Source organism: Manacus candei, unplaced genomic scaffold (assembly GCF_025592945.1).
Source record: "Manacus candei isolate 608988 ecotype Guabito, Panama unplaced genomic scaffold, ASM2559294v1 h1tg000112l, whole genome shotgun sequence".
NCBI lineage: Eukaryota > Metazoa > Chordata > Aves > Passeriformes > Pipridae > Manacus > Manacus candei.
This window is the reverse complement of record NW_026138160.1, coordinates 1175308-1198348: the sequence shown is the minus strand read 5'-3', so window position 1 is coordinate 1198348 and position 23041 is coordinate 1175308. Positions and strand designations below refer to the sequence as shown.

General features: G+C 48.7%; 1 protein-coding gene across 5 annotated transcripts; it reads left to right on the top strand.

The window, feature by feature from the left end:
* The first annotated feature begins 1680 nt into the window (after positions 1–1680).
* Positions 1681–22761, top strand: LOC127461662 (ubiquitin carboxyl-terminal hydrolase 42-like). 5 transcript variants are annotated; one of them, XM_051769672.1, is made up of 12 exons: positions 1681–2156; positions 2740–2940; positions 3327–3437; positions 3513–3615; positions 3742–3809; positions 3970–4040; positions 4580–4662; positions 4967–5078; positions 19770–19910; positions 20119–20219; positions 20979–21117; positions 21420–22761. In XM_051769672.1, the coding sequence occupies exons 1-12, from the start codon at positions 2132–2134 to the stop codon at positions 22263–22265; spliced, it is 2001 nt and encodes a 666-aa protein (XP_051625632.1). In that variant the 5' UTR covers positions 1681–2131; the 3' UTR covers positions 22266–22761. The 5 variants fall into 5 exon arrangements, with proteins under 5 accessions (XP_051625632.1, XP_051625635.1, XP_051625631.1 ...); XM_051769675.1 differs by lacking the exon at positions 19770–19910 and adding an exon at positions 5412–5552; XM_051769671.1 differs by lacking the exons at positions 19770–19910; positions 20119–20219 and adding exons at positions 5412–5552; positions 5761–5861.
* The last annotated feature ends 280 nt before the right edge of the window (positions 22762–23041 follow it).

Genomic DNA, 23041 nt, shown 5'->3' with positions numbered 1-23041 from the left:
TAAAAAAATTAGAAAAGTTTTATGATTTCCAACAAGCCCAAAACAACATAGGCCAAGTGCAGCACGGACAAAACTGTCTCTATCCATTGATGCCAGGAAAAGGCAACAGCAGTAAAACTCAATAGCCACAGGTGCTATTAAGCTGGTATTTGTTTATTTCGGCGCCGGACGTGCGGGGGATAGCTCCGCCTAACACGCGCGTGCCCTCGCCCATCATAGCTTCCGTTTTATACAATTAGGTCATACAGATTCATTGCACATTTTTACATCTTCATGAACTACCCGAGAGTGGACAGTGTTCTATGTAAATCTCGGGACACGCCTCCTGGAGCCTGCGCGCTTCTCTCTGGTGGTTGTCTCGGGTGGTCGTAAGGGATGAAGGCTCAAAGTCTTCCTCTCTCTGAACTTCTCACCTCACTCAGTCCCTCAGCATCTTCCCCTGGCAACGGTTCCTCATGGGCTGCCCGTCCACTCGGTGTCCCATTGGTTGTCTACGGGTTACCCTTTGCTACACTGCACACTTTCCCACTGGCTGCCCCTTCGCACCATCACACAGCTTTCCCATTGGCTGCCTCTGGGTAACTCCCCATTGGCTGCTCACCAGCACATGGCTGCTGTCTTAGCGACAGCACACGAACCTTAAAATTTCACTTATTGGACTGTGCAGCTTAAAATTTTCCCTTATCAATAGCAGCGTAACATTTTCTCAATAGCAACTTAACATTTTCCCTTATCACCATCCAGAGTGGGAGTCTGGCTAAAGTTGCGGCTGATCAAAACCTAACCAACCCGAGCGGCAGGAGTAAATGTGAAGCTGCTAAAAAGCCATCCAGGAACGTTTTCAGAGCTTGAGGACAAGACAGCAGCTGGGTGGGGGCCAGCAGCCAGCCAAGGTCCTCCCAGTGCAGCCTCTGAAGGGTTCCTTTGGCAGTCCCAGTTCAGGGTCAGCCCACGGTTGTACCCTGGGGGCAGATGAAATTAATTGGAAATGAACCCATAAGAGTCCAGGTGCTTTGCTAAGAGTCTCACTGATAGAAGTGGAAGTGAAACCCTCAGCGTCTTGGGGGCCAGGAAAGCTGTGACCTGGCTCAGTTACAGCCCTGAGCAGGCTTTTACTCATCAGGCCGTGTGGCTCAGGGAAGGTGTGGGAGCTCTGTCAGAGGATGACTAGCCCTTTGCCACCAGCATGGGGGGAGGTCCAGTGGCTTGCACCTGGCAGACGTGCCATGTGGGCTCCTGTGCCCAAGAACCATGTGGTTCCATGTGGTTCCATGGGACCCCATGTCACAAAGGGGCAGAGATGTGGCACCCATCCGGTATCCTGAGGAGCGCACCAACGAAAATCAGTTGGACAGAGTTGGCCTTCGGGATAACTCAGCTCCTTCCTTTGCTACTTGTGTGCCTGCCTTTTTTGGGTGGTTTATTGTTTACTGACCATTTCTCCTCAACTTTCATCCTCTTTCAAAGGTAATGCTTTGACTTTTGGCACAGATCATAGAGCAGGGTATATGGGATAAAAGTATAGGCTGATTTATACCTTCCTAGCTGTAGGTTGAGCTATAAACGACTTTTATAGGCTGGCCAGGTATGACCTAGGTTAGAATTCCAGTTTGCTGATTCTTGGTTTTTTCCATAGCCTAGGATAGGTAAACAGGGAGGTGACTGTAGTCTGAGGGGATGGGCTCAGCCCACCTTGATTGCTGTGGGAGGGAGGGAGGCAGAAAAAGGAGAGCAGCAAAGGCAGCAGTTAAAGTAGTGGCTGAAAGATGGTCACTCCTAGGAGGTGGGAAAGCCAGAGGGCTCTGCTGCTGAAGCAGTGTCAGGAGAGCAGCAGGGCCTCTTCAGAGAAGGTAACATACATTGGAGCATTTCAAAAGGGCCTTTGAACCTGCTGTGAGTTGGTGCCCCGCGACTGATCATAAGGGCGTGAGCTGCAGCTCAGCAGCAGTTACAGGCACCACTGAAAGACTTGGTGGTGGATGCCGTTCTGCGTTTATTTAGAGTTTTTATACTTTCGGTGAGCTACAGTAATTTCTTTGCAATTAGGTGACGGGATTGGTGCTGTTCTCTTTCTGGAGAGAAAGACATCCTTGGTCATCTAAAGCATTGCACTCTCTTCCTGAGAGAGGCAATGGCCACAGCAGGGAACGACTCCTGTGAGTAATAGCTTCACCAGCAGGTTTGGACTTTGTGAACTGCCACAGACAAGTGACATGGCTGGTGGTCAAATCCCAGAATGATGTGCTCACAACCTAGAGTGATCTCTGGGATGTTTCCTGAGAGCAGTCAAACTGACCCCCGTGTTTACAATTAGACCCAGGAAAACACCTTTTGTCACTCCTCTGACACTAGGTACAAGACTTTGAAAGCTGCCATTGCTCGTAGAGAGGTCTGCCATCCTTTGGGTTACCTTCCGTGCTCAGTATTTACTTGTTTTCAACAAGTTACAATCAGGAAAAGGGATGGCTTCACTGATAATCCACTCTAGAACTCTACTGAGAAAGGAAGGTAGCCTGCGGCCCAGAAATCAGATTGCGGGTTTGTTGGACTCTCAGCAACGTAAACAGGGGAATGGATTTTTCCAAAACAGTAAATTTAAATGGCACAGTTTAAGCTTCCCCCGATGTTGTTGGGTTGGCAGTTAAAGCAGATGGTCCTGAGTGCTCCTGTAGAGACCTCACTGTTTAAATATGCCTTTGTGCCTCATTTCATCTCTTTTCAAATGGAATTTCCCTGCAGTCATTGCCGAGGGAATGACTCCGCCACAAAGGATCCTCTTTCCCCCAGAGAAGATTTGCATGGTCTGGCAGCAAAGACAGAGTGCTGGAGCAGGACTCCGCAATGTGGGCAACACATGCTTCCTTAATGCTGTCCTGCAATGCCTGACATACACCCCGCCGCTGGCCAACTATCTGCTCTCCCGGGAGCACAGCCAGGCCTGTGAGTACTCTTAGGGACATCTCCTTGTAAATCTGTTAATCAAATCCCAAGGATTCCCAGAACCTGAAATTTGATTTAGGAGAAAAGCAGCCTTTTGCCAGCCCCAGAACTTGTGTTCTTTGTACACTCTGGAGCCACCTGTCCTATCCAGCTGTCTTATTCTTCATGAAGGCACATCTTTCTAGCTCTGGGTCTCTATTCCTGCAAGTTAAAACCTCAGTTTAGCATTCCTCTGAAGAACATTTTCTATGCACTAAAACGTCCCGTGCTTGTTGAAACACTGGGAGGAGTGGCATATTGCACTGGAGTGGGAGTGGAAGAAGAGGAGTATTCCACCACTAGGGATATTTTGCTCACCAGAGGACCTTCTCTCCCTCCCTCCTCAGGTCGCCAACAAGGCTTCTGCATGATGTGCATCATGGAAGCGCATGTTAACAAGGTCCTGCATTCCTCAGTCAGTACCATCCTGCCTTTGGCTGTTCTCCGGGGTTTCAGATGTATGTGATTTCAGGTTCTTTGACAGGTTTTCTTCCCTTCCTGTATGAGACAACTACTAACTTCCTGTTTCTTAGTCATAGGAGAACATTTTCAGCTTGGCAGGGAGGAAGATGCCCATGACTTCTTATGCTGTACTGTCAATGCCATGCAGAGAGCTTGTCTGAGTGCAAGCAACGAGTAAGCACAAGCAAGTTACCTTTACAAAGTTCTGAGCCCTTTGGACTCCTTGATGTGGCCTCATCAAGGAAAACCTACAGCCGGGGCTTGGAGGAAGTAATGCTCTGTCTTACTACTTGTTTCCAGCTTGGACATATCATCTCAATCTACTACCATTGTCCATCAAATATTTGGAGGCTTTCTGAGATCCAGAGGTATGTTTCTACAACTACTGCTCTCCTTGGCACTGCCTGTGCCCTTCTGTCTGCCTGTGCCCAACAGCTGGTCCTGGGACTAGCAGGACAGGTACAATGAACACAGAGCAGTACCATCGTTCAACTCACCATTGCTCGGCATTTTGATTTTTCCTTCCAGTCATCTGCTTCAGCTGCAAAGCCATTTCTGATTCCTATGAGGCCTTCCTGGATGTCCCTTTGGATATCAAAGTAAGAGGTTTTGCAGTTGTGCTTCAAGACATCGCAAGGCTTTTCACATTTGCCCCGAAAGCATATACTGCGAACACCAGAGGTCTTGGTCGTGGATGGGAAGGGGAACGGATGTTGTCCTCCTGCAGAGGCCATGGCACTGGTCTCTCTGTAGGTGCTGGCTTGAAGCTGGACAAGCACCCATTATGCGCTCTGCACCCTTGACATATCCTCATCCTTCTTCCCTTTGCCCTCCTTCAACACCTGTCTGGCTTCCAGGCTGATGGGTTGGATTGTTTTCGCTGCTGGTGACCCTACATAACATCAGTAGCTCAATGGGAGGTGGTACAGAGAGGGAGCTCTTGATTGTCCCTGAGAACCTCTGGGACAGGGGAAATGTTCAGCACCACACTCTCTTTCTGGCTCCTTCTGGATACAGCTTGCAGATTCATGGCGGGTCTCCTCAGCATCAGCTACAGGGGTTTTCTTGTCAGCTCCTGGAAAATGTTTGGGCGAGGGCATTTCCTGTAGCTCAGTGCACCGGTTTCTCAATTCTCCAGGCAGCCTCATCCCTCACTGCAGCTCTGGAGGACTTTGTAAGACCTGAGCGCCTGGATGGTGAAAACTGCTTTAAATGTAGCAAGTAAGATGATTACTATCAACATATTAACACTAGACTCTGTGTGAGGGGGCTACAAGTCATTGAGCAGAAGTCATCTTCTCGTGGAAGTTTACTGCACACTGATGAGACACAGTTTTGTTTGTCTGGGTTTTTTTTTGGGGGGGGGGGGGGTTGGGGTGGGGTTTTTTGTTTGTTTGTTTGTTTTAAATATGGCACCAAATTGCCTTAAAATAGCATAAGGATGCACGAGACAAGAAAGGTTGTCTGACTGCCTTGGTGGAAGATAGGGTGCATTTCAGCGCTGTGCTCTGTGCTTGGTTTCAAGGTGTGAGAAGAATGTTGCCGCCACTAAGAGGTTCACTGTCCACTGTGCACCCAAGGTTCTCACTGTGTGTCTGAAGAGGTTTGACTGCTTCACTGGTGGGAAGATCAGCAAGGTTTGTACACTATTGGTGTGCAGCTTTCTCTTCAAGAAGCAGATTTCCTAAAGCAGGATGCTTGTCACAAGCTGCTTGTGTTGGGTTTTTTGTGGTCCCTTCTGGGGAGTGGAAAGTTCCTGTGGGAAGACAGGCAAGCACTGTGCTCTGATAGGGCTGCTTTGACTGAGAACGGTTTCCTGCCACCCAAACGATTATATGCTGCTTTATGGAAAACCAAGTGCTCATGAGCCCCAGAGATGTATTGATACACCTGGACTGGCCCCCGCACTTGGTAGGCTATTTCATGTCACAGACCAGGGTCATTTCTGAGCCCTCTTGGTCTCTCCATAGGTTGTAGAGTATCCGGAGTACTTGGATCTTCGCCCATACATGTCTCAGGCAGATGGAGAACCCCTCCTCTACTCCTTATATGCTGTCCTGGTGCACAGTGGTGTCAGCTGTCATGGAGGACACTATTTCTGCTACACAAAGGTAAAAGAGCAACTTCCTTCCCAATGGGGAAAAATGTGTGCTGGGGAAGATAAACTTTCCTGTCAGTGTTACTGACAGCCAAAGTTTTGGGGCAGAAGGCCTCCTTAGTGGCTGGACTGCATTTGTTTTGACATGCTCTCGGTTTGGCAGTTTTCTACCTGTGTTTTTGGAGAGAAACCATGGAGAGATCCTTGCCTTTTTTTTACAGGCCAGCAATGGATTGTGGTACCGGATGGACGATGAATCTGTGGAGCTGCGTTCCATTGACACAGTTCTCAGGCAGCAAGCCTACCTGCTGTTCTATGCCAGGTAATAACCAGGATTCAAATATGTTCAGAATACATTTCCTTTTCCTCATTTGCAGTTGTGCTTCTCACCTTCCTGAGTGTTTTTCTCATCAAATGAAATTACTACCTGCATCATTCAGTGCTGTCAAATCTGAACTACTCCGTGTCTGTCCTTTACTGGGCTTCAGGCTGCGGCCCGGATGTAATCTGCTACTTGCCTGGTCTCTGATGTTGACTCTTGTAGATAAGAGGACTTAAAGAGGACCTCCAGGAAAGATGGGGAGGCACCATTTGTCAGGGAATGTAGTGACAGGATGAAGGCTATCAGTTTTCAGCTAACAGAGGGCAGGTTTACATTAGATATTGGGAAGGAATTCTTTGCTGTAAGGGTGCTGAGACACTGGCACAGGTTGCCACAGCATCTGTGGGTGCCCCACCCCTGGAAGTGTTCAAGGTCAGGTTGGACAGGGCTTGGAGAAACCTTGGAATAGTGGAGGGTGTTCCTGCCCACCACAGCGGGGTGGAACAAGATAAAGATAAAGGTCCCTTGCAACCCAAACAAATCTGTGAATTTATGAAATGGAGGCTGTGGGAGGTATAGAGATGAGGTTTTTGTTGGGACAGAGGCAAACTTGGTGGGAAGACCCTAGCTGAGTTTCCCATTAGTGTCCTTGGTTAAGTCTTCTCTCTGTCATAGAAACCTCTCTGAGAAAATGACTGAACCCCAGAGGAGGTTGCAACAACAGCTCTAAACTGAGATCACTCTTTTGTTTTTCTCCAGATGCTCTGATCTGAGAATTGGAGAAAGGGCTTCTTCCTCACTGGCACCATCACATGCCCCTTCCTTCCTCAGTCAGTGTGTGGCCAGCAGCAAGCAGGCGGGCTCTGTTGGACCACAGGGTCTGACTGGTAGGACTAAGGTAACTTTGGGGTCGTGGGTCAGGGCATCAGAGGAATAGTGGATTTCTTTCTGGGATCTCAGCATTTCTCTTTTGTCCCTCACACACCGCACCTTTCTTCACAGCCACAACGCTGCTCCCTCTCAAAGCATCCCACCTGGATCCATCCCTTTTGTGCGCCTCTGGCCTTTTGGTCTTAGTAGCCCTCCAAAAGAGCCTTTTGGAGGCCCCAAACTGTCCCGTCCCAGAACTTGTAGGGGTTCCCCACTGCTCTGATCCTTTCAGGAGAAAAGGGCAGGAACTCTCCACAGCTCTCTTTGCAGGGCATGAAGTACACTGGCCGGAAGCGGTGCCGGAGCAGATCCCCTCTGTGGGGCAGGGATCTGCGCAGCTGGTCTGTGGACACCACAGACTATGATGACTCTTCAGAGAGAAGAACTGGTCCTCCAAGTCGTGACCGTGGTCCTAGGGATAGCACAGCTGCAAGGCCTTCCAAGAGGATCTGCCGGTGGGCTCCCGCTCCCGGGGCTGTTCAGGAGCAAACCTTGCTGAGGCAGAGGGAGCCAAGCAGATCTGTGCGGGGAACTTACAACCTTCGCATGAAGTACACTGGCCGGGAGCGGTCCCGGAGCAGATCCCCTCTGTGGGGCAGGGATCTGCGCAGCTGGTCTGTGGACACCACAGACTATGATGACTATAATGACTCTTCAGAGAGAAGAACTGGTCCTCCAAGTCGTGACCGTGGTCCTAGGGATAGCACAGCTGCAAGGCCTTCCAAGAGGATCTGCCGGTGGGCTCCCGCTCCCGGGGCTGCTCAGGAGCAAACCTTGTTGAGGCAGAGGGAGCCAAGCAGATCTGTGCGGGGAACTTACAACCTTCGCAGCCGGTTTGTGCAGGACACAGACTATGACGGCTCACTGAGGAAGAGAAAGAGGGAGAGAACAAGTCCTCCACGTTGTGACCAAGTCTTAGTGAATACTGCAGTTCCAGGGCCCTCCAAAGCCAGCTCCAAGCAGGCTCTCATGCTCCAGGCTGCTCGGGAGCAAACCCGACAGAGGCAGAGAGAGCAGAGAAGATCAACATGGCGGGGCTATGATTGCCACAGCCGGTTTGTGCAGTACACAGACTACCACCCTTCAGAGAAGAAGAGGAGGGTTTCCATGCCCTAGAGATTCACGTCAGACAAGCATTCAGGGCACTCTGGCAATGATGGCGTTGGATTATGGCCCTGGCTCAAGCAGAACGGAAGACTAGCACTGCGTTTATTAGCGAAGGCATCCTTGTTTTCGACACGCCTTCTCAGACCTGAGTGAATGATTTATCTAAGTAGATGATAGTTATAATAATATAGAAATATTATTAGAAATATAGAAATATATATGGAAATATAGAATATATATAGAGAGAAGTATATATAGAAATATAGAAGTATATATAGAAATATAGAATATATAGAGAGAGAAATATATATAGAAATATAGAAATATATATAGAAATATAATATAGAAATATATATAGAAGTAATATTTTATAATACATTATTACATGTTATATATATTCAGCAATAGATAGTAATGTTATAATAAATGTTATTAAAATAATAAAATAATAAATACTAAAATACTGTAATCAGAATTATTTATTCCACGTTGTAGACAATTATAGCTACAAACATCTCAGCCTCGGCCATATCAATCAACATAACTGGTCTACTCTGGCCTCAAATCGGGAGGCCTGGAGACACACCATCTATAACGCTGCTGTTTCCTTTGAGAACGCACGCAGAATCACTCTCGAGGAGAAAAGACAAGGGAGAAAGAATCACGTCTTGCAGAATATACCACCTAGGGAGTCTTTCTGCTGTGCCTTTTGCAATCGGATATGTCTATCTCGCATTGGCCTCATAAGCCACCAGCCTGCTTGTAACAAATGTGGATAGAGCCTTCTTAAATCTTCGTTTGCGAAGCCTAGCCACGATGATGTGTTTAAGACGGGTGTTCCATAATTTAGTGTTCTCACTGAAACCATGCAAATCGTGCGCCACTCGCTCACTTCCCACTCCTCCTTCCCTTCCCACTCCCCCTCCATCCTGAGGCAGGCTGGACAGGAGAATTGCAGGCACAAAAGGTAAAGATCGCAGGCTGAGATAAGAACAATTTACTGGAAACGGCAATGAAAAAAGAAAACAGTACAGCAACAGAACAGTAACAGAAACAATACTAATAACAGAGTGTACAAGGGAGGCAAATGACTCACACATGATTGCTCACCAGTTGGTGCCCAACTTTGCCCCCACGCACACAACCTGGAAGAGACCCCTTCCCCCATCCTTGACAAAATGAGGAATAACCTCTATGTCCTGGCTGTGCCCCCTCCTGGATACTGCAAAAATTAACACTGTCCTGACCAGAAGCAGGACAATCACCTTCAGGATCTGCAGCACAGCTTTCGGGTCTGCACCGGAGGCACTGGATCCCTCCATGCCAGGGAGGGGAGACATCAGAGATGAGCAGACTTTGGAAATCCCTCACCTCTCACTCCGGCCCATTTTTGCGCATTTTATGGGATGGAAGAATACATACCCAAGAATACATACCCCTCCCAGTGTCCTTCTCACTGGAAATCCCCTGAGCTTTGATTCCTTTGCTGACATGCTGCTTCCTCTGGGAAAAGCAGCCAGAAAACCCAAGGCCATTGCTTTGAGTGAAGGTCTTTCTTAGAACACTTTTCCTGAAGTGCACCCAGGAAGGCTGGGCTGCAGCAGCACGTGGCCCCCATGGCTTTGCTTCATCTCATCCAGAACACCTGGAAGCCCTTCTCTCACCATCCAGCCGCTCCCCTGCCGTCTTCCCCACCCCACAGGGATGCTGCAGAGGAGTTAACAAACTTCACAGTTCAATCCTGATATCCCACTGCTGACTGGGATGGGGTGAGACCAGGGGCAGTTTTGGCCCCCATCAGCACCAGCTCTTGGGACAGCCAGGCTCTCTCCTGACATGGGGGCTCATCTCTGCAGCTTTGCTGTCCTCCACAGGGCGTTTGCTGAAAAAAACCGTCTTCTAGAAAAGATATAGACACGAGCCCGGGGGTCAGCAGCACCACACGAGAGCTTGGCAAGATGCCCTGAGGACAGCCAGGCCAGGCAGAGAGAGGTGGAAGGACCACAGGGGCTCTCTGAAGCAGCCACATTGTACAACATAGACAATGAGGCTAAATGAACACTGGGATGAAAGATGATAGTGCTCTTACAAGGGAAATTTACAGCTGCTGTATAGGCCTGGGGCTCTTGCCGGAAAGCTTCAGTCTCTGGGCTCCCGGTGCCCAAAGGTATTGCAGATAACTCCTTCACAAGCAATAGCAGGGAGCAGGGTGGAGAAGTCAAGGATGAGGCAGATCAGAAAGACTGGGGCAGCACAGAGAGATCTACAAGGGAGAGAGGCAGCATCTGAAAGGCACTCCTTGCTGACCTATGAGCTGGTGCCGTGGGCTCTACAACTGCTGCCTGCAGTCAGCTTGGAAGCTCTGGCAGTTTTAACAGGAGGTTTGTCTGCAAACAAGATGGAGAGACATTACGATGATGGATGCGGGTATATTCCTGACCTAGGCTCTCCAGAGGGAGATTTGCTGTCTCCTCATGGGCCATAGAGGCTTTTAATATGGGATGAACCTCACTTTGTCTCCCCAAGCTCATGTCCAACCTGTTCCATGGCCTCTGACTGCGATCTGCTGTCCACCTAGCTTCATCCCCCCTCACAACCCTGGGGACTCCCTGGAGATAAATGGCTGCTGTGCCAGCACCTACTGCTCCAGGAAGGGAGTGCAAGGTGAAGATGCTACACTCGCAGGTGCAAAGAAGGTTCGTTTTGCCATGGGATCCCAGGAGGTCACCATGCACATCGTCAATGGGGTCTGAAAAAAGAAAACTTACAGATGTTGAGGCAGCTGAGCTCATCAAGCACATGTAGAAAAGCTCCTGATTTCAGTATGGCTGGCTCTTTTGAAATGCCCCAGGAAGGAAGATTTGGTTTCAGGCCTCATCAGCCTCATTGGCCAGTCTAGAGAGAACTGCCTGGACTTGAATCAGAAGTTTGTGGATAAGAGATTTAGCTTCATTTAGCTAGAAATCTCTCTCCAGTGAGCCAGCTGCTTGCCATTCCGTTAGTCCCTGACCACAAGCAGCACTGAATCTGTGATCTCTCCCCCTCCAGTTTCTCAGAGTCACTGGGTAACCCTGAAAGCACTGCTTCAGTATCAGGTTCTGCAAGAGGCCTTCAAAAAAGCAGCTAGGGGATTAGGTGAGGGGAAGAACCAGAAGGTCGCACACATTCTTCCCTGGATTCGTGAAAGACAATAAGAAAGGAATACAAGACCCCCAAAAGCAAGTCCACTTGATGGGAGCGGCAGGTGAGCATCTCTGGTTCAGTAGTGATACGATGCACTCAACTGCAGCTTGCAGACAAGAATCCTGAAACATTCCTGTAGCCAAGATTGCCACCTGATCCCAAGGTCCCCTGTCCTCTGCCCCATGCATTTCCACGGGACCAAAGCCCCTATGCACAGCAAAAGGAAAGTATGTGAATGTACACACATGGTAACTTGCTCCTGGCTTTTTCAGCCTATGGAGGAAGACAACTTCCCTCATTAGAAAATGAAGCAGGTCTGACCTGGACTTTCTCAAAACACTCTAAAGCCAGAGGCCGGTTTCTCCCATAAGCGACAGCAAAGCCCTCCTCCTGCCCATGTTGTTTGGGAAATGGCACAAGAACCAGGAGAATCACAGAGAGATTCACACCTTCAGAGACACCAGTGAGTGCAGCCCCTCCTGACATCATCTGGGCAGAAGCCTCCAGCCCTTGGGATGACTTTGCCTCCTAACAGAGGTGCCAGAGCATCTGATCTGGATTTACCAGGCCTGCCTTAGTACCATGCCACAATAATTGTTGCAGCATCCCAGCCTTTCCTTGCTCGAGCCAGCCTGTTTATAGGTTGTTTGGATCTCCACCTCCACATTGCAGGGGGATTGAACACCACTGATCACATCCACTTCTACCTCTGACCTGAAGGGAGAGGAAGATTTCCCCGTTTGCTGTTGTGGCAAGTGGCGCCTCTCTGCAAGAGATTTCATCTCCTGCTCGGGGCCCCTCTGCACTGGCCAGGCTCACTCCATGCTGCTGGACCTCTCCCAGCCCCTCTAAGCAGGGCTCTGGTCAAGTCTTTGTAACAACTCCCCATTCCTCAAAACAGCTTGGCACTCCTGCAGCAGTTTGGGTGGGGAATGCCAAACTCACACCAACGAATGGCTCTGTCCAATCCCCTGAGGAGTAGCAGGTACCACCCAGTGCGGAGGTCGGCGCTTGAATAAAGACCTCCACAACTTTTCTGGGTGCAGCTGGTAAGGCGATTTTATTATAAAAGTAGCAGGGCAACTGAACTGCTTAAAGGGAGGAACAAAAGGGCACAAAAAGCACTGCGCAAAATGGCTCCAGCCTTAAATGAGGTGCAGAAAGCATACCTTCCTCCCCCATAGACACAGTTTCCCCTCAGATCAGGGGGATCACACCAAATCTCTGGTGGGAGCTGTTTTATTAAGCTTGTCAGACCTTGAACATCAGGGGAGCTGTGTACAGCTCGTGGCAGCAGGTGCTGGGGCCTTGGTCAGTGTCACCCGGAAGGGGAAAGGAGGAAAGGGGACCAGCACGGATCCCTGCTGCCCTGCATATCCCCTGAGCCAAGGGACACTTATGGACAGTTGTTCTGCACCTCCCCCTGTCCCCTTTTGGTCAGGGCTATCACCTGACACTGCGGTGACAGACGGGTTCATGAGGATAGCCTTGGCAGAATGATGATGGCACTGAGTCATAGTTACAATTAAAGCTTCATTTTTTTTAACGTCATGTTATGATCACTATAGCCCAGAATACCATGATTGGAGTAGCACAAGATTTCTATAAGCAGCACCAGCATAGCAAGATTTTGTAAGCCCTTTAGCACCGAATTGTAGAGCACAGCTCAGCTTATGATGCCTGATCACCTGGACCTGATCACTCTGCAGGCCAGGGCACATCCTAATCCTTGGTTTGTCATGTCAATATAACAATCTTAATCTAGCCTTGAAACACGTTAACAGAACATGAGTGGCCCTTTCAGGGGAGAAGAGTCTGTTTGGTATTAAGATGGGGCTCTGTGTGCTGCTGTGCTGCCCTGTGCTGCTGTGAGGCCATCACAACCTGGCAGGCAGGTGCCTGTGACCTGCAAGGCCTGTGAGGAGCAAAGGAGTCGGCCTGGTGCCTGGAAATGTGAAGGCTGATAGGGAGGGGGAGAAGGGGTCTTCCCGGCGCACTGGACCTTCAGGGACTGACGATGAGGGCAAAGGGGACTCATGTAGGACCCGCTTGGTCACAGAGCACAGCTGTTTACGTCCTAAAATGCCCCCATATGAGCAGGAGGCAGGAGCAGAGGCACTGTTCACGAGTGCCATTGTTGACTGTCTTCATCAGAGAGCTCCTGAAGTGCTGCTGGGAGGACGGTAACACAGGACCTAGACATCAGGTTAGGGCAGGGGCATAAAACGTCACCTGAGAGGTGTAATGCAGGAGTAAATGCAGATACTTTGTCTGGGTAAGGGATACAAGGAGCCTCCCCAAGGATGACAGGGATAAAACCAGCGGCTGCAAGACGTGATGAAAAAAGCCATCCAAGCAAAGTCATGCCCTAGCTGGATGCCCCAAGTAGAAAAGAAGAAACACCTCGGAGTGCAGCAGGAGCCATATGAACTGTGCTGAGCTGGGCAGGAGTAAAACCACCTGTCCTGAGAAGAACTGAGTAAAACTGGATGCCCCATTCCAGGCAGGGGCCAAACCAGCCAGTTCAAGTGGTGTTAAATAACAACCAGCTGCATCCTTGGAGCATGAGAAACACTATCTGCCTGCTGAGCAGAGGTTACACCAGGTGTCCAGAGGACTGCCTGTTGCTAAACACCTCTGAAACTGTCAGGATAAATAGGACCCTCTAACAAATTGGCTTTTTAGTGTTAGAAAGCAAGTGATTACTTTTATTTGCAGCCCTGGGTGTGCATGTGGCTGACAAAAATCCTGCCTCCATACTGACAGCAAGACACTGCTTTTCACCTATTTATACAGATTTGGCAAACAAAGAAATTAATGTTCATTGCTTCCAAATTACATCACTCACTCCCTTTCATTAATTAGTATTCTATGTGGTATTGGTTATTAATTTCTCACTTTCTACTGTAATAACTTCATATCTTTAATCTTTTTTGTATATTTTCCCTCCCCTAGGCATTTTCTGACACAAATGCTGAGCCTTTGTTAGTCTTCTTCTTTATCTGCTGGCTTCTGCAGAAGGTCCTTGTAGTCCATAAATCTTGTGTTCCAGATCTCCTCCTTCAACAGGACATCTTTCTCTGGCAGGCTTTCTCCACTGAAGCATAACAGGGTTAACTTCAACAAAACTTACAGTTTTAGTACTTTTCCCAGGCTGTGTTCTCACAAAGGAGCTTATGACAATTTTTACTCCATGCTGGCTAAAGTTGATTTAAGGCTGAACGCACCGCCTATGATGTGTGTTAAAAACAACTAATCAAAAAGTTAATCAGGAACACTAAAAAAATTAGAAAAGTTTTATGATTTCCAACAAGCCCAAAACAACATAGGCCAAGTGCAGCACGGACAAAACTGTCTCTATCCATTGATGCCAGGAAAAGGCAACAGCAGTAAAACTCAATAGCCACAGGTGCTATTAAGCTGGTATTTGTTTATTTCGGCGCCGGACGTGCGGGGGATAGCTCCGCCTAACACGCGCGTGCCCTCGCCCATCATAGCTTCCGTTTTATACAATTAGGTCATACAGATTCATTGCACATTTTTACATCTTCATGAACTACCCGAGAGTGGACAGTGTTCTATGTAAATCTCGGGACACGCCTCCTGGAGCCTGCGCGCTTCTCTCTGGTGGTTGTCTCGGGTGGTCGTAAGGGATGAAGGCTCAAAGTCTTCCTCTCTCTGAACTTCTCACCTCACTCAGTCCCTCAGCATCTTCCCCTGGCAACGGTTCCTCATGGGCTGCCCGTCCACTCGGTGTCCCATTGGTTGTCTACGGGTTACCCTTTGCTACACTGCACACTTTCCCACTGGCTGCCCCTTCGCACCATCACACAGCTTTCCCATTGGCTGCCTCTGGGTAACTCCCCATTGGCTGCTCACCAGCACATGGCTGCTGTCTTAGCGACAGCACACGAACCTTAAAATTTCACTTATTGGACTGTGCAGCTTAAAATTTTCCCTTATCAATAGCAGCGTAACATTTTCTCAATAGCAACTTAACATTTTCCCTTATCACCATCCAGAGTGGGAGTCTGGCTAAAGTTGCGGCTGATCAAAACCTAACCAACCCGAGCGGCAGGAGTAAATGTGAAGCTGCTAAAAAGCCATCCAGGAACGTTTTCAGAGCTTGAGGACAAGACAGCAGCTGGGTGGGGGCCAGCAGCCAGCCAAGGTCCTCCCAGTGCAGCCTCTGAAGGGTTCCTTTGGCAGTCCCAGTTCAGGGTCAGCCCACGGTTGTACCCTGGGGGCAGATGAAATTAATTGGAAATGAACCCATAAGAGTCCAGGTGCTTTGCTAAGAGTCTCACTGATAGAAGTGGAAGTGAAACCCTCAGCGTCTTGGGGGCCAGGAAAGCTGTGACCTGGCTCAGTTACAACCCTGAGCAGGCTTTTACTCATCAGGCCGTGTGGCTCAGGGAAGGTGTGGGAGCTCTGTCAGAGGATGACTAGCCCTTTGCCACCAGCATGGGGGGAGGTCCAGTGGCTTGCACCTGGCAGACGTGCCATGTGGGCTCCTGTGCCCAAGAACCATGTGGTTCCATGTGGTTCCATGGGACCCCATGTCACAAAGGGGCAGAGATGTGGCACCCATCCGGTATCCTGAGGAGCGCACCAACGAAAATCAGTTGGACAGAGTTGGCCTTCGGGATAACTCAGCTCCTTTCTTTGCTACTTGTGTGCCTGCCTTTTTTGGGTGGTTTATTGTTTACTGACCATTTCTCCTCAACTTTCATCCTCTTTCAAAGGTAATGCTTTGACTTTTGGCACAGATCATAGAGCAGGGTATATGGGATAAAAGTATAGGCTGATTTATACCTTCCTAGCTGTAGGTTGAGCTATAAACGACTTTTATAGGCTGGCCAGGTATGACCTAGGTTAGAATTCCAGTTTGCTGATTCTTGGTTTTTTCCATAGCCTAGGATAGGTAAACAGGGAGGTGACTGTAGTCTGAGGGGATGGGCTCAGCCCACCTTGATTGCTGTGGGAGGGAGGGAGGCAGAAAAAGGAGAGCAGCAAAGGCAGCAGTTAAAGTAGTGGCTGAAAGATGGTCACTCCTAGGAGGTGGGAAAGCCAGAGGGCTCTGCTGCTGAAGCAGTGTCAGGAGAGCAGCAGGGCCTCTTCAGAGAAGGTAACATACATTGGAGCATTTCAAAAGGGCCTTTGAACCTGCTGTGAGTTGGTGCCCCGCGACTGATCATAAGGGCGTGAGCTGCAGCTCAGCAGCAGTTACAGGCACCACTGAAAGACTTGGTGGTGGATGCCGTTCTGCGTTTATTTAGAGTTTTTATACTTTCGGTGAGCTACAGTAATTTCTTTGCAATTAGGTGACGGGATTGGTGCTGTTCTCTTTCTGGAGAGAAAGACATCCTTGGTCATCTAAAGCATTGCACTCTCTTCCTGAGAGAGGCAATGGCCACAGCAGGGAACGACTCCTGTGAGTAATAGCTTCACCAGCAGGTTTGGACTTTGTGAACTGCCACAGACAAGTGACATGGCTGGTGGTCAAATCCCAGAATGATGTGCTCACAACCTAGAGTGATCTCTGGGATGTTTCCTGAGAGCAGTCAAACTGACCCCCGTGTTTACAATTAGACCCAGGAAAACACCTTTTGTCACTCCTCTGACACTAGGTACAAGACTTTGAAAGCTGCCATTGCTCGTAGAGAGGTCTGCCATCCTTTGGGTTACCTTCCGTGCTCAGTATTTACTTGTTTTCAACAAGTTACAATCAGGAAAAGGGATGGCTTCACTGATAATCCACTCTAGAACTCTACTGAGAAAGGAAGGTAGCCTGCGGCCCAGAAATCAGATTGCGGGTTTGTTGGACTCTCAGCAACGTAAACAGGGGAATGGATTTTTCCAAAACAGTAAATTTAAATGGCACAGTTTAAGCTTCCCCCGATGTTGTTGGGTTGGCAGTTAAAGCAGATGGTCCTGAGTGCTCCTGTAGAGACCTCACTGTTTAAATATGCCTTTGTGCCTCATTTCATCTCTTTTCAAATGGAATTTCCCTGCAGTCATTGCCGAGGGAATGACTCCGCCACAAAGGATCCTCTTTCCCCCAGAGAAGATTTGCATGGTCTGGCAGCAAAGACAGAGTGCTGGAGCAGGACTCCGCAATGTGGGCAACACATGCTTCCTTAATGCTGTCCTGCAATGCCTGACATACACCCCGCCGCTGGCCAACTATCTGCTCTCCCGGGAGCACAGCCAGGCCTGTGAGTACTCTTAGGGACATCTCCTTGTAAATCTGTTAATCAAATCCCAAGGATTCCCAGAACCTGAAATTTGATTTAGGAGAAAAGCAGCCTTTTGCCAGCCCCAGAACTTGTGTTCTTTGTACACTCTGGAGCCACCTGTCCTATCCAGCTGTCTTATTCTTCATGAAGGCACATCTTTCTAGCTCTGGGTCTCTATTCCTGCAAGTTAAAACCTCAGTTTAGCATTCCTCTGAAGAACATTTTCTATGCACTAAAACGTCCCGTGCTTGTTGAAACACTGGGAGGAGTGGCATATTGCACTGGAGTGGGAGTGGAAGAAGAGGAGTATTCCACCACTAGGGATATTTTGCTCACCAGAGGACCTTCTCTCCCTCCCTCCTCAGGTCGCCAACAAGGCTTCTGCATGATGTGCATCATGGAAGCGCATGTTAACAAGGTCCTGCATTCCTCAGTCAGTACCATCCTGCCTTTGGCTGTTCTCCGGGGTTTCAGATGTATGTGATTTCAGGTTCTTTGACAGGTTTTCTTCCCTTCCTGTATGAGACAACTACTAACTTCCTGTTTCTTAGTCATAGGAGAACATTTTCAGCTTGGCAGGGAGGAAGATGCCCATGACTTCTTATGCTGTACTGTCAATGCCATGCAGAGAGCTTGTCTGAGTGCAAGCAACGAGTAAGCACAAGCAAGTTACCTTTACAAAGTTCTGAGCCCTTTGGACTCCTTGATGTGGCCTCATCAAGGAAAACCTACAGCCGGGGCTTGGAGGAAGTAATGCTCTGTCTTACTACTTGTTTCCAGCTTGGACATATCATCTCAATCTACTACCATTGTCCATCAAATATTTGGAGGCTTTCTGAGATCCAGAGGTATGTTTCTACAACTACTGCTCTCCTTGGCACTGCCTGTGCCCTTCTGTCTGCCTGTGCCCAACAGCTGGTCCTGGGACTAGCAGGACAGGTACAATGAACACAGAGCAGTACCATCGTTCAACTCACCATTGCTCGGCATTTTGATTTTTCCTTCCAGTCATCTGCTTCAGCTGCAAAGCCATTTCTGATTCCTATGAGGCCTTCCTGGATGTCCCTTTGGATATCAAAGTAAGAGGTTTTGCAGTTGTGCTTCAAGACATCGCAAGGCTTTTCACATTTGCCCCGAAAGCATATACTGCGAACACCAGAGGTCTTGGTCGTGGATGGGAAGGGGAACGGATGTTGTCCTCCTGCAGAGGCCATGGCACTGGTCTCTCTGTAGGTGCTGGCTTGAAGCTGGACAAGCACCCATTATGTGCTCTGCACCCTTGACATATCCTCATCCTTCTTCCCTTTGCCCTCCTTCAACACCTGTCTGGCTTCCAGGCTGATGGGTTGGATTGTTTTCGCTGCTGGTGACCCTACATAACATCAGTAGCTCAATGGGAGGTGGTACAGAGAGGGAGCTCTTGATTGTCCCTGAGAACCTCTGGGACAGGGGAAATGTTCAGCACCACACTCTCTTTCTGGCTCCTTCTGGATACAGCTTGCAGATTCATGGCGGGTCTCCTCAGCATCAGCTACAGGGGTTTTCTTGTCAGCTCCTGGAAAATGTTTGGGCGAGGGCATTTCCTGTAGCTCAGTGCACCGGTTTCTCAATTCTCCAGGCAGCCTCATCCCTCACTGCAGCTCTGGAGGACTTTGTAAGACCTGAGCGCCTGGATGGTGAAAACTGCTTTAAATGTAGCAAGTAAGATGATTACTATCAACATATTAACACTAGACTCTGTGTGAGGGGGCTACAAGTCATTGAGCAGAAGTCATCTTCTCGTGGAAGTTTACTGCACACTGATGAGACACAGTTTTGTTTGTCTGGGTTTTTTTGGGGGGGGGGGGGGGTTGGGGTGGGGTTTTTTGTTTGTTTGTTTGTTTTAAATATGGCACCAAATTGCCTTAAAATAGCATAAGGATGCACGAGACAAGAAAGGTTGTCTGACTGCCTTGGTGGAAGATAGGGTGCATTTCAGCGCTGTGCTCTGTGCTTGGTTTCAAGGTGCGAGAAGAATGTTGCCGCCACTAAGAGGTTCACTGTCCACTGTGCACCCAAGGTTCTCACTGTGTGTCTGAAGAGGTTTGACTGCTTCACTGGTGGGAAGATCAGCAAGGTTTGTACACTATTGGTGTGCAGCTTTCTCTTCAAGAAGCAGATTTCCTAAAGCAGGATGCTTGTCACAAGCTGCTTGTGTTGGGTTTTTTGTGGTCCCTTCTGGGGAGTGGAAAGTTCCTGTGGGAAGACAGGCAAGCACTGTGCTCTGATAGGGCTGCTTTGACTGAGAACGGTTTCCTGCCACCCAAACGATTATATGTTGCTTTATGAAAAACCAAGTGCTCATGAGCCCCAGAGATGTATTGATACACCTGGACTGGCCCCCGCACTTGGTAGGCTATTTCATGTCACAGACCAGGGTCATTTCTGAGCCCTCTTGGTCTCTCCATAGGTTGTAGAGTATCCGGAGTACTTGGATCTTCGCCCATACATGTCTCAGGCAGATGGAGAACCCCTCCTCTACTCCTTATATGCTGTCCTGGTGCACAGTGGTGTCAGCTGTCATGGAGGACACTATTTCTGCTACACAAAGGTAAAAGAGCAACTTCCTTCCCAATGGGGAAAAATGTGTGCTGGGGAAGATAAACTTTCCTGTCAGTGTTACTGACAGCCAAAGTTTTGGGGCAGAAGGCCTCCTTAGTGGCTGGACTGCATTTGTTTTGACATGCTCTCGGTTTGGCAGTTTTCTACCTGTGTTTTTGGAGAGAAACCATGGAGAGATCCTTGCCTTTTTTTTACAGGCCAGCAATGGATTGTGGTACCGGATGGACGATGAATCTGTGGAGCTGCGTTCCATTGACACAGTTCTCAGGCAGCAAGCCTACCTGCTGTTCTATGCCAGGTAATAACCAGGATTCAAATATGTTCAGAATACATTTCCTTTTCCTCATTTGCAGTTGTGCTTCTCACCTTCCTGAGTGTTTTTCTCATCAAATGAAATTACTACCTGCATCATTCAGTGCTGTCAAATCTGAACTACTCCGTGTCTGTCCTTTACTGGGCTTCAGGCTGCGGCCCGGATGTAATCTGCTACTTGCCTGGTCTCTGATGTTGACTCTTGTAGATAAGAGGACTTAAAGAGGACCTCCAGGAAAGATGGGGAGGCACCATTTGTCAGGGAATGTAGTGACAGGATGAAGGCTATCAGTTTTCAGCTAACAGAGGGCAGGTTTACATTAGATATTGGGAAGGAATTCTTTGCTGTAAGGGTGCTGAGACACTGGCACAGGTTGCCACAGCATCTGTGGGTGCCCCACCCCTGGAAGTGTTCAAGGTCAGGTTGGACAGGGCTTGGAGAAACCTTGGAATAGTGGAGGGTGTTCCTGCCCACCACAGCGGGGTGGAACAAGATAAAGATAAAGGTCCCTTGCAACCCAAACAAATCTGTGAATTTATGAAATGGAGGCTGTGGGAGGTATAGAGATGAGGTTTTTGTTGGGACAGAGGCAAACTTGGTGGGAAGACCCTAGCTGAGTTTCCCATTAGTGTCCTTGGTTAAGTCTTCTCTCTGTCATAGAAACCTCTCTGAGAAAATGACTGAACCCCAGAGGAGGTTGCAACAACAGCTCTAAACTGAGATCACTCTTTTGTTTTTCTCCAGATGCTCTGATCTGAGAATTGGAGAAAGGGCTTCTTCCTCACTGGCACCATCACATGCCCCTTCCTTCCTCAGTCAGTGTGTGGCCAGCAGCAAGCAGGCGGGCTCTGTTGGACCACAGGGTCTGACTGGTAGGACTAAGGTAACTTTGGGGTCGTGGGTCAGGGCATCAGAGGAATAGTGGATTTCTTTCTGGGATCTCAGCATTTCTCTTTTGTCCCTCACACACCGCACCTTTCTTCACAGCCACAACGCTGCTCCCTCTCAAAGCATCCCACCTGGATCCATCCCTTTTGTGCGCCTCTGGCCTTTTGGTCTTAGTAGCCCTCCAAAAGAGCCTTTTGGAGGCCCCAAACTGTCCCGTCCCAGAACTTGTAGGGGTTCCCCACTGCTCTGATCCTTTCAGGAGAAAAGGGCAGGAACTCTCCACAGCTCTCTTTGCAGGGCATGAAGTACACTGGCCGGAAGCGGTGCCGGAGCAGATCCCCTCTGTGGGGCAGGGATCTGCGCAGCTGGTCTGTGGACACCACAGACTATGATGACTCTTCAGAGAGAAGAACTGGTCCTCCAAGTCGTGACCGTGGTCCTAGGGATAGCACAGCTGCAAGGCCTTCCAAGAGGATCTGCCGGTGGGCTCCCGCTCCCGGGGCTGTTCAGGAGCAAACCTTGCTGAGGCAGAGGGAGCCAAGCAGATCTGTGCGGGGAACTTACAACCTTCGCATGAAGTACACTGGCCGGGAGCGGTCCCGGAGCAGATCCCCTCTGTGGGGCAGGGATCTGCGCAGCTGGTCTGTGGACACCACAGACTATGATGACTATAATGACTCTTCAGAGAGAAGAACTGGTCCTCCAAGTCGTGACCGTGGTCCTAGGGATAGCACAGCTGCAAGGCCTTCCAAGAGGATCTGCCGGTGGGCTCCCGCTCCCGGGGCTGCTCAGGAGCAAACCTTGTTGAGGCAGAGGGAGCCAAGCAGATCTGTGCGGGGAACTTACAACCTTCGCAGCCGGTTTGTGCAGGACACAGACTATGACCGCTCACTGAGGAAGAGAAAGAGGGAGAGAACAAGTCCTCCACGTTGTGACCAAGTCTTAGTGAATACTGCAGTTCCAGGGCCCTCCAAAGCCAGCTCCAAGCAGGCTCTCCTGCTCCAGGCTGCTCGGGAGCAAACCCGACAGAGGCAGAGAGAGCAGAGAAGATCAACATGGCGGGGCTATGATTGCCACAGCCGGTTTGTGCAGTACACAGACTACCACCCTTCAGAGAAGAAGAGGAGGGTTTCCATGCCCTAGAGATTCACGTCAGACAAGCATTCAGGGCACTCTGGCAATGATGGCGTTGGATTATGGCCCTGGCTCAAGCAGAACGGAAGACTAGCACTGCGTTTATTAGCGAAGGCATCCTTGTTTTCGACACGCCTTCTCAGACCTGAGTGAATGATTTATCTAAGTAGATGATAGTTATAATAATATAGAAATATTATTAGAAATATAGAAATATATATGGAAATATAGAATATATATAGAGAGAAGTATATATAGAAATATAGAAGTATATATAGAAATATAGAATATATAGAGAGAGAAATATATATAGAAATATAGAAATATATATAGAAATATAATATAGAAATATATATAGAAGTAATATTTTATAATACATTATTACATGTTATATATATTCAGCAATAGATAGTAATGTTATAATAAATATTATTAAAATAAAAAAATAAATACTAAAATACTGTAATCAGAATTATTTATTCCACGTTGTAGACAATTATAGCTACAAACATCTCAGCCTCGGCCATATCAATCAACATAACTGGTCTACTCTGGCCTCAAATCGGGAGGCCTGGAGACACACCATCTATAACGCTGCTGTTTCCTTTGAGAACGCACGCAGAATCACTCTCGAGGAGAAAAGACAAGGGAGAAAGAATCACGTCTTGCAGAATATACCACCTAGGGAGTCTTTCTGCTGTGCCTTTTGCAATCGGATATGTCTATCTCGCATTGGCCTCATAAGCCACCAGCCTGCTTGTAACAAATGTGGATAGAGCCTTCTT